The 10886-nt window shown below is 35.0% G+C and overlaps 1 protein-coding gene across 1 annotated transcript in view; it reads right to left on the minus strand.

Annotated features, from left to right (window-relative positions):
• The window catches only part of DNAJC15 (DnaJ heat shock protein family (Hsp40) member C15), an 84855-nt gene that overhangs the window by 33146 nt on the left and 40823 nt on the right, over positions 1-10886 (minus strand). The window contains exons 2-3 of the mRNA XM_017536120.2: positions 5897-5948; positions 3330-3394 (exon numbers count right to left, since the gene is read on the minus strand). Coding sequence (XP_017391609.1) covers positions 3330-3394; positions 5897-5948 — 117 coding nt within the window. The remainder of the gene's footprint in view (positions 1-3329; positions 3395-5896; positions 5949-10886) is intronic.

Here is a 10886-nt window from a genome sequence, read left to right on the forward strand (position 1 = left end):
CAAAGGAAACAAACTGTTTAACAAAGAAGAAAAAACATTTACCATCCATGCATTTCATATAAAAAATTATTCTAGGCACTATTTCAGCAAAATGAAAAAAAATATGAAAAAGAGAAAGATAAGATTTAAGAACAAGATGTTAAAGCTTAGAGGAAACAAAGTTTAAAAAAAACAATGAAATGAAACTCCATTGAAACTTGAGCCTTGGACAGTCTCCTTTGAATAACAGATTTAGTGACACACAATTGCAGTTCCTGTCTTTTTAGTAACCTTATTTGGTTGAATAATGAATAATATCTATAAAATCAAAACACTGTATATGCTGTGTTTATGAGGTATGACATTAGGATTCATCAACACCAAGAGAAAGTATGCACATACTTCATTTCTCAGCTTCCCTAAAATGATTACTATTTTAAAAATTGTTTAAAAATATTTGCATCTTTACTGAGGTAAAAATTTAATAATGATGATGATAATAAAGATATTCTAAGATGTTTTACTGAAAACTCTAAGAGTAGCACTTTGCGAAAAAGGAGCCAGATTTATTGAAAGCCAGGTTTCTTATCTTGAGGCCCACAAAGGAGAGGGAAAGGGGGTTACACATCATTTCTCTTTCCTTTAAGATATGCAGGTACCATTTAATCTTTAGATTAAATAGGACAAGTAAGGCCCCTGTTAGAAGATGAGGGAGCAGGCCATAAGAGCCACTGAAGAAAGAGTTTACATGAGTGTATCCCTTATAATCTCTTGAATTACCCTGCCTTATCTGTGAGCTGCCTCTACCAAGTACTGAAGATTTCCTCATTTTCTTGCTCTCTCTTTCTTTACAACGTGAAATTATATAGTTCTGCAAAGCTTGATAATTTTCTATTTACTACCATACACTGAAGATCACCATAACAGAAGAGAAACGACTTCTGAAATTCTTCTGAAGTTTATGTCTTTCTATATGTTTATAAACAATAAATAATAAACATATGGAAAGACATAAATAGAATTCATTTAAAGAACTATGTTACTGTGTCCATTGCTACTACCCTATTTCAAGCCATCATCATCTGCCACTTGAACTATCTCAATACCCTCTTACCGGTTTCACAGCTTCTACTCTGGCTCACTCTAGTTTATGATCTAGGTAGCAAAGCAGAGTTAGAACCTAAAATGCAAATCACATTGCCTCGATGCTCAAAACCTTCCAAGGGGACAGGCACGGTGGCTCACACCTGTAATCCCAGCACTTTGGGAGGTTGAGGCAGGTGAATCACCTGAGGTCAGGAGTTTGAGACCAGCCTAACACGGTGAAACCCTGTCTCTACTAAAAATACAAAAAATTAGCCCAGCATAGTGGTGGGTGCCCGTAATCCCAGCTCCTTGGGAGGCTGAGGCAGGAGAATCGCTTGAACCTGGGAGGCAGAGGGTGCAGGGAGCTGAGACTGAGCCAGTGCATTCCAGCCTGGGCAACAGAGTGAGGCTCCATGTCAAAAAAAAAACAAAACCAAAAACAAACAAAAAACCTTCCAAAGGCTTTCTATCATATCATGCTTAAGGTAAAATCTGAAGTTGTTTTTTCTGTTGTTTTTTTTTTTAATTGTCTATTAGGCACTAAGGGATCTGGGCCCAAGCTGCCACTATTCCCTTCATACAGTCCTTGGAGTTACTCTTGCTGCTGGGCTCATTTGCACCTCAGGACCTTTGCAGTGATCCCACCACCTAAAGCTCTTACACCAGATGCTCACATGGCCTGCTCCCTTATCTTCCTGGAGAAACCTTACCTGGCCTATCTAATGTAAAGATTCCTCATTGTTGTTACTCTTTAGACTCTTACCCTGATTTAGCTTTCTCAAAAGCATGCGACACTTCTGGGTATTATATATCTTACTACATTTTTCTTAACTGTGTCTCTCCACTAACATGTAAGCTCTTAGAGGGCAATGTCGTTGGTCCATAAATATATCCCACTATCTATGATACTGTCTAGCTAGCATGTACTAGGTGCTCAATGAATATTTACTCAATACCTGCCACTATTTTAGCCAAATAAAATATAAATAGGAAGACAGAAAATATGCCTATGTTCTCTCTAATCACAGATATGCATTTATAAGACTGTAAAATCACTTGCTGTTTTTTTTTTTTTTAATCTGAGTTTAATTATTTGTCAGTATGTCATCTTTTGGTGCCATCACTGTTCATGGCTAAGCCTCACAAGCCATTCACTTTTTGGTGACCTACACCATAATACAAATGTAAGATATTATACATAAACATTGAAAATTTTTAGTTTTATGATCATGAACTAGAATGTGATAAATTTAATGGCTGTGATAACGGTATTAACATGAAATTCTGTCCTCCAATAAATTATAAATTTGAAAAAAAAATGGCAATCTCTCTGGTAGGTTTTGAAATATGTAAAGAAATAACATAAAGTAAGTAGTTTTACATTTAGTAGTAGTATGTCAACTTTGATATAACTTACTTTCCCTGTTTAATTACTGTTCATTTATTTAACAAACGTTTAGTGATTCTTCATCTCTGTGCCAGAAGCTTAGAATAGCTGATAATCAACTATTTGTAGAAATAGTTTGCTGGTTTGTAGCAATTTGAGAATTTCAAATCTCAACCAAGTTGATCTATCCCAAATCTGCTTCTATTTCCCTGAAGCCAATGTTTATGCTACAGGGTTTCATTGACTTTTCTTTATATTGTCTTCAGTGGTTGCAAACTACAATTCATACTGTTGCTGTTACGGATACATACTACCATTCACTTTTTCATTTATTTTCAGCTCCCAAGAATAGCTATAATGCCAGTACAAGACTGTATTATTAGTTCTATAGCATTTCATGGTTGGAATCTTGTAATTTTATGTTTGAGATGACCAGGCATGATGCTATAAGGGGACTAGTTTCAAATTTCAAGTTGGCATCAACTCTTGGGTAAGCTCCATCAGGACAAGAACCATCTTCTTTGTTTATCAGCTATTCCAAGCTCCCGGCACAGGGATCAGGACTCACTAAATGTTTACTGAGTAAATGAACAGTGACTAAACAGGGAAATTAAGCTACATCAAAGTTGATATACTACTACTAAACAGATTATAATAATTAGATGTCAAAACAAAGAATAAAGTTAGATATAAAAATAATGTGACCAAAAACTTAAAAGAAACTGAGCCAGTAAGTTAGACAAACTCATCAATGATATTGAAGGAAATAAATAGCTACATACATTGGAAAATCCAAGCCATTTTCTAAGTTAATTCAAATATGTCATACTAACACAAATCAAAATGAGTTTTCTAACTAAAGCCACGTTCAACTTACAATCTTCTTTGCAGTTTCTGTGATAACTTGGTCTAGAGGTTTCCAGATCCGAAATGTATAGCGACCTAAGTGGTAAAAGGAATAAAAGCAAACATATTTTCTATAATCAAAATCAATCATTACCTTCAAAGTGCTTGTCATAGTATTTATTGATAGTTTATATATGTTATTTCAATAAATATTTCAGAACTTACCAAAAAGATGTCATTTTTTTCAAATTTATAACTTACTAGAGGGCAGAATTTCATGTTAATACCATTATCATAGCCATTAAATTTATCAACTTCTAGTTTATGATAATAAAAGTAGAAATTTTCAACGCTTATGTATAATATCTTACATTTGTATTATGGTACAGGTCACAAAAAAAGATCCTAGTATTCTTTCTACAACAAACTGTAAATTCCTATTATGTATAAAGACACTTAAAATACTAAAATGATTAATTGTATTGCTTTTTATGGTGATAATCACTTTGAAATATATAGAAAACAAATTCTATTTATGATCTACACTCCACATATGATCTTAATAGAATTATCTCTAAAGTAAAAAGGCAATTATGAATGAAATAATTACCAAGTATGTTAATTATCAATTTTTCTCACTGAGGATGGCTACTCTCTCTAAAAATTTATTTTTAGCTCTTTCCTTAGTTAGAAATCCTAACAATCAAAACTCCCCTGAGTCTTGACAACTACGAGCCAATAGTAAAACAGGTTCTAAATTATTTTGAGGGCATCAAACAAGAGTAAAATATTATCTAGTTAATTTATCTTTTGCACCCCAATCAGATTGTATCTTCTAGTATCTCTTTCTTCAACAGTCTTGCTAGAAAAACAATATATGACACTACAGGCTTTAAACTGCTAACCATAAGCCTATTTGCAAATCAAGAGTTGTACTGCAAAAATTCAACTACCTAGATCTTTTAGAAAAATTTACCTGCCTATATATACTGTTATTTCTGTGCAAACACATTACATGAAAGACAGATGCCAGAAATGGGAAAATGTGAAGATTAAAAAGCTCTTGACATAAAGAAGAACACTAAAGTGAAATTAAATGAGGCTGATTCCCTAACTTGCCTGTATGTCTTATCACACAGATGACATCTTCCATTTGACTTTACAATAGTATGAAATGTAGCTTTTATTATTACCTCAAAATTCTTCAAAACCATAGTGACTGACTTCTAGTCTCGGTTAAAAAGCAGTTAAATGCTTTAAGAAGTGACATGTGGTGGTTTACTCTAACTAGAGGACCTAGTTCCAACAAATCTAAGTGTACTTTCTCCTAAATTCTGTTATTTGGTTGTATTTGGCTCTGGAAGAGATTTTGCTATTATTTAATATAATATTCTAGTCAGTAATATGAGTTTGGAAACTGTGTTCCACATAGAATACACACACCAATTGTTGTCATTTTAGAAAGACCACCCTGGAAAAAATACATCTTTATCTAATTTCAAATCAAAATCTTGCATTTGAATTCATAACTATGCCTACTCTACTCTAATAATTAATACTAAAATTCCTTTATGGTTAGGGGCAAGTTTGTCAGAACTTCTTTTGAGACATGATATTCTTCTCATGAAACCTCAGAAACTAGTGAAGTATAAGTTATATAATTGAGACATAAGACCCTAATGACAAAAAGATCAAGAGAATCTGAACCACTGATCTAGATTTTAAAATTCTGATTGTTCAGGTGTTTCTTCACTTGCAAGACAAAAGATTATAATAAAGTGCTTTAGATGATAATCATGAGAAATTAAATACCATATAAAACAAGACCCTCTTTTTTTCTCACTTTTCTATTAGATCTTACTAAACTCCATCTAGCCACAATGGAATGCAACTTCGCCTAAAAGAAGATCCAATTAACAAGATCAAATCGATAGAGCTTACAAACGCAAATGCTAAAACAAAAAAGTAAATCTTTATCAATAAGGAAATATTATCAAATTAACATTTAATTAGGAAATAGCTAATTTTAAACTACTATAAGTTAATGACAGACTAAGCAAATTTACTTTAGATCTTTAGAACTATTCTATCGAGAAAGGTAATTTTAGCAGTGAAAAAAGTCTCCTGGGTTTATCAAGGTAATTATACCAATATGTTGAGAGACAAATAAAAAAATAAACTACAGGGAACAAGTATGCTCATGAGAAAAAACTGACAGCTTAAAATGCATAAACCTATTTGCAAGAATAAACAAATATGGGAGAATAAGGAACCCCATACCACTTATATTACATAATACTAAAGATTTTTTATAATATACTATACCTCAAACTGAAAAAAAAAAAAAATGCCAGGAAGATAAACTATTATTGGAGCTAGTTTTCCTGGCTTTTGTATCACTAATTTTCTTCCAATAAAGTTTATCTAGATTTTGCTACAATGACAAATGTTCAGTAACTAGAAATGGTGGAAAGAATGAGAATGTATAATGCCTAAAAACCAAAACCTCAGAACATTATGGGTCTACTCATGAATCACTGTAGATGCTGTTTGGAAATATCTCTCCTGCAATTTATTGGTATATATTCTTTATCTTACCTGCAAATACAAGAGCCGCAACACCCAGTCCTACAGTTATCAAACTTCTTGACTATGGAAGAAAAAAAATGAATATTACTTATGATGTAACATGCTGGGCTTTAAAAGTAAATCGTTTTTAATAATAATTATGTTACAATACTACATTTTCTTCAAGCTCTACTGTGAAGAATAAGACTTTAAAAAATATGCAGTGTCTATGAGATTATATCTGCTGCTCACTATATCAGCTAATTCTCAGTGAACTGAAATGATTCTAGATTTTCATTTAATTTCCATATATTTGAATCCATTCTAACCAAGAGCTTTTATATTACCGATTGCTAAAATTTCTTCTTAGACTATTTTTAATAGTGGGTTTAATATATTTATCTTCTATAAAGATAAAAGGCACATATTTCCTCCTCCATATTTTACATTTGCAATGTTCAACAGCATTTGCTATATTTAAAAATTTCATGAAATCTGACATTAATGTTTAGGAAAGAAGTAAAGCTTCCAAACTTAACAAAAATAATAATAATAATAAATCAAGAGTTGGTTAATGTCTACCCTAGAGTAAAGATTTTAAAATAAGGGCCCAAAATTCAGAATGTCAGAATCTAGAGACATAAGCTAATTCTGATGAAAATCGATTTTAAATTGGCTATATATCTATATTATTCTAAGCTTTCCTCCTTAAAACATCTCAGGAAAATATTAATGTCACAATAACAAAAAATTTATGTGGCAAACATCAACGGTTATCCTCAATATCCATTCTCCTTTTTTTCAATAGGATCAGGAATTCCTATTTTTAGCCTGACATATTTTTCCAAGCCTGCTTAAGACTTAGATGTGGCTAAGTTAACTAAGCGTTGGCTCATAAGATATAACCACAGTAGTGGATGCAAGTTCTGAGAAGTCCTACGGGGTGGTAGGGAGATGTCCTTCTCCTTTTCCATTTCTCCTTCCTGATGGCTGGAATGCATACATTATTCCTGGAGCTCTTGGATAAAGAAAGAAGAACAATGAGATGAAAAGACACTATTCCAGACAATCATGGAGTTGCCTAATCACTCCTGAATTGTCTCTATTTATTAATACATGAGATAAAAAGAAAAGTCCTATCTTCCTAAGCCACTGTATTTTTGGGTTTTAGGCACTTGGAGCCAAAACAAATTCTAATGGATATAAAATTAAGAAGTGAAACCACAGAAACATTTTTGTCTGATAAGTAGTGAGACAGGCAAATCCATAAGGGTCAGCAAAGCCTTTTAAAACACTAGCATAATCTCCCTAGGGAACAGAATGAATATACTTCTTCATTGGTACAGACATAGTAAGATGGAGGCTGAGACTAAAGGGATGCTAAAACCAAAAAGCCATTCGGCCATTGGCCTTCAAGTTCTGTAAGGAAATACACAAACCAAATCATAGGAAATCAAAGTCCCAACCTCCAAGGAATGACTCTATAAGGAGAAATACCAGGTCAGCAAGGGTAGCTGCGTGAAGGTACTCTAACTTTAATATGCAAAACTCTGAGAAATCTAGAGCCTGAAGACAAGATGAAGGACATTCCTCTAGGCTTCTCTCCCCATCAGTTCCAGCTTTAAGTCACGCCTTTTCACAAGGAAATGAGAGCAGGGCCATTTCAGTATAAGAAGATTCATTCCCTAGCAGAGAAGAGAATGCACAGAGCTACCTACCAGAGAGGCAAACGATCTTCAGGGTTCTTTTCTGGTCGTCTATCCTGCCTGAAACAGAGTTATTCCTGAATAGAAGACGTATTTAAAGAAAATAATGTTCTGTTGAGGTATCTTTTTGCCATTTTCTAGGGCTTCCCTGAAAATGGGAAGCTATATATTTTGAGCTCTCTGGCCTGACCTTCCATTGGTTCACTTTAAGGACCCTCAGTCCAATCAAACAATTCAACTATTTCATATGTGAATTATATCTTCTTCCCTTATAATTGTGTTTATTGTTTTCTCATTAGAAACACTCATATTTGCCTACCCAAATCCCACCTGCTCTTAATATCTCAGCCTGAATCTGCCATAGAATGGTGGAAGTCACAACACATAGCTAAGGGCACATATTCAAATATACATACAGACTTCCTCCAAATTAATAATAAAAAGACAGCCAGCCAAATGGAAAATGGGCAAAAGACTAAGTTGGTAATTTCACAAAACATACACACAACTAAATGGCTAATAAACATACAAAAATGTGCTCAATTTCAAGCGGAACAAGAGAATACCAACAATAGAATGGCATAGAATATTAATATCAGAATACAAATATCTGTGGCCTTTACAGAACTTGTTTTGTCCAATGATGCATCCCAAGGGCATTGCAACAGTATCCACACCTCACAGGGTTATGTGAGGATAAAACGTAAGAATACACATAAAGGATTTGGCACAGTGACTTGGGAAATGTCAAAACAATCAGTAAATGTGAACTGCTTTCAATATTATCAGTAAAAGCTGGGTGCAGAGGCTCACGCCTGTAATCCCAGCACTTTGGGAGGCCACAGACGGCAGATCACCTGAGGTCAGAAGTTCAAGACTAGTCTGGCCAACATGGCGAAACCCCATCTCTACTAAAAATACAAAAATTAGCTGGGCGTGGTGGCGTGCACCTGTAATCTCAGCTACTCAGGAGGCTGAGGCATGAGAATCACTTGAACCTGGGAGGTGGAGGTTGCAGGGAGTTGAGATGATGCCACTGCACTCCAGCCTGAACGACAGAGCCAGACTCTCTCAAAAAATAAATTAAAGGCTGGGCGCTGTGGCTCATGTCTGTAGTCACAGCACTTTGGGAGGCCATGGTGGGCAGATCACCTGAGGTCAGGAGTTTGAGACCAGCCTGGCCAACATGGTGAAACCTCGTCTCTACTAAAAATATGAAAATTAGCCGGGCATAGTAGTGGGTGCCTGTAATCCCAGCTACTCAGGAGGCTGAGGCATGGGAATCACTTGAACCCAGGGGGTGGAGGTTACAGTGAGCCAAGATCACGCCACTGCATTCGAGCCTGGGGGATAGAGCAAGACTCTATCTCCAAAATAATAATAATAATGATAATAAAAATTATCAATAAAAATAACTACTATTTAATAAGAGTATTATAACAGAAGTTCAAACAAAGTTCTATAACACTTAAATATGTATGAGTAAGAGAAGATTCAGAAAGTGTTTTTGAGGTAGCCTCTGGAAAATGAACTGGTCTTTCCTAGGTTAACTACTCCAATTTTTCACATTTTAATAAATGCACATTTGAAAAATAAAAAGTCTTTAAAAAGGTAAGCTATTGTAATATTGAATTTTTATAGATTAATAATTATTGCATCATTTTACTATTTCAACCATTCAAAATCACAGAAATAGCTGCCTCTACAATTTCAAAGAGATTTTTATTTCAAGGATTAAAGGTATATAAGAAAACATTAAACCATCAGGCATTTGCTCATTTTTCACTTTATTTTAACAATATGTAAGGCTAAATTGTGATTAACAATAAAAATTTGATTTAATTCAACAAATAAGTACCATGTACTCTGTTGATTATTCTCCATTTGTCTCTCCCCAGATCCGTTTTCCAGTTTTATCTGCCTTGCTCTGCAACTCTGCCTCGCCTTATTTCTAGGGAATAACTTGCCCTTTAACTTCTGGTTGGGTTTCACCAGTGAGAGGAAGAATCAGCAGAAAAAGAAACAGTGGAAGGAAAGAGAAATAATGGCATAATTTATTCCCCGTTTCTTCCCTGTCTTGTTTCTTGTTTGGCCACCGCTCCTGTTGGGGTGGCTCTTCTTTCTGCCTACAACTCTCACTGAGTTTTGGAACATGGTTTCCATCCTTGTCCTGTCACCTGGATAGATAACAGTTTCCAAGTGTTGCTAGTATCTAGGTGATTCATCATCCTTTCTTAGTTATCTTAAACCATGGTCACACCTCTGCAAATAGTCCCTTCAATAAACTATCTTCAAAAAAAAAAATTCACCTATTACTATCAGGATTCTCACTGATAAAATCATCACTACATACCAGTTACTGCATTGCATGTGAGAGATGTGGCATGGAACAGGGTAAACTTGGCCCAAGTGTCTATATCAAATGAGTCCTATATAGAAACTTGAACATGTTATGTAGGCCTCCAACTCTACGCTAATCTCCTAAAGATCTTGCTTTTTATCCTTATTACAACATTCATTGCACTAAATAATTAGATAAGTATCTGTCCACACCCACATCTCATGTGGAAATGTAATCCTCAATGTTGGAGGTGGGGCTTGGCAGGAGGTGTTTGGATCATGGGGGCAAATCCCTCCTGAATGGCTTGGGTCATCCCTTGGTGATAAGTGAGCTCTTGCTGTGAATACAAGTGGGATTTGGTCATTGGAAAGCATGTGGCACCTCCTACCACACTCTCCTTTTTTTGCTACTGCTTTCCTCATTTGTAATGCGTGCTCCCATTTCACCTCTGCCATGATTGTAAGTTCCCTTGATACCTCACCAGAAGCAGAGCATATGTCAACACCATGCTTCCTGCAAAGCCTGCAGAAACATGAGCCAATTAAACATCTTTTTTAAATAAATTGCCCAGTCTCAATATTTCTTTATAGCAATGCAAGAATAGCCTCCTTTAGCTCTTCTGTGTATTACAAGTGTTTAAAAACTTGACAAAAATATATGGACCATCTCCTCAGGAAAACACAAACATATTACAAAAATGTCTAACCACATAATCGGGAGTAAATCACTCCTCAGCAAACGCAACAGAACGGAAATCATAACAAACAGTCTCTCAGACCACAGTGCAATCAAGTTAGAACTCAGAATTCAAAAACTAACTCAGAACTGCACAGCTTCATGGAAACTGAACAACTTGCTCTTGAATCTTGACTGGATAAACAATGAAGGCAGAAATAAAGATGTTCTTCGAAACCAACGAGAATGAAGACACAACATACCAGAATCTCTGGGACACATTTAAAGCAGTCTCTAG

Source organism: Cebus imitator, unplaced genomic scaffold (assembly GCF_001604975.1).
Source record: "Cebus imitator isolate Cc_AM_T3 unplaced genomic scaffold, Cebus_imitator-1.0 Scaffold96, whole genome shotgun sequence".
In the NCBI taxonomy this organism is placed as follows: Eukaryota; Metazoa; Chordata; class Mammalia; order Primates; family Cebidae; genus Cebus; species Cebus imitator.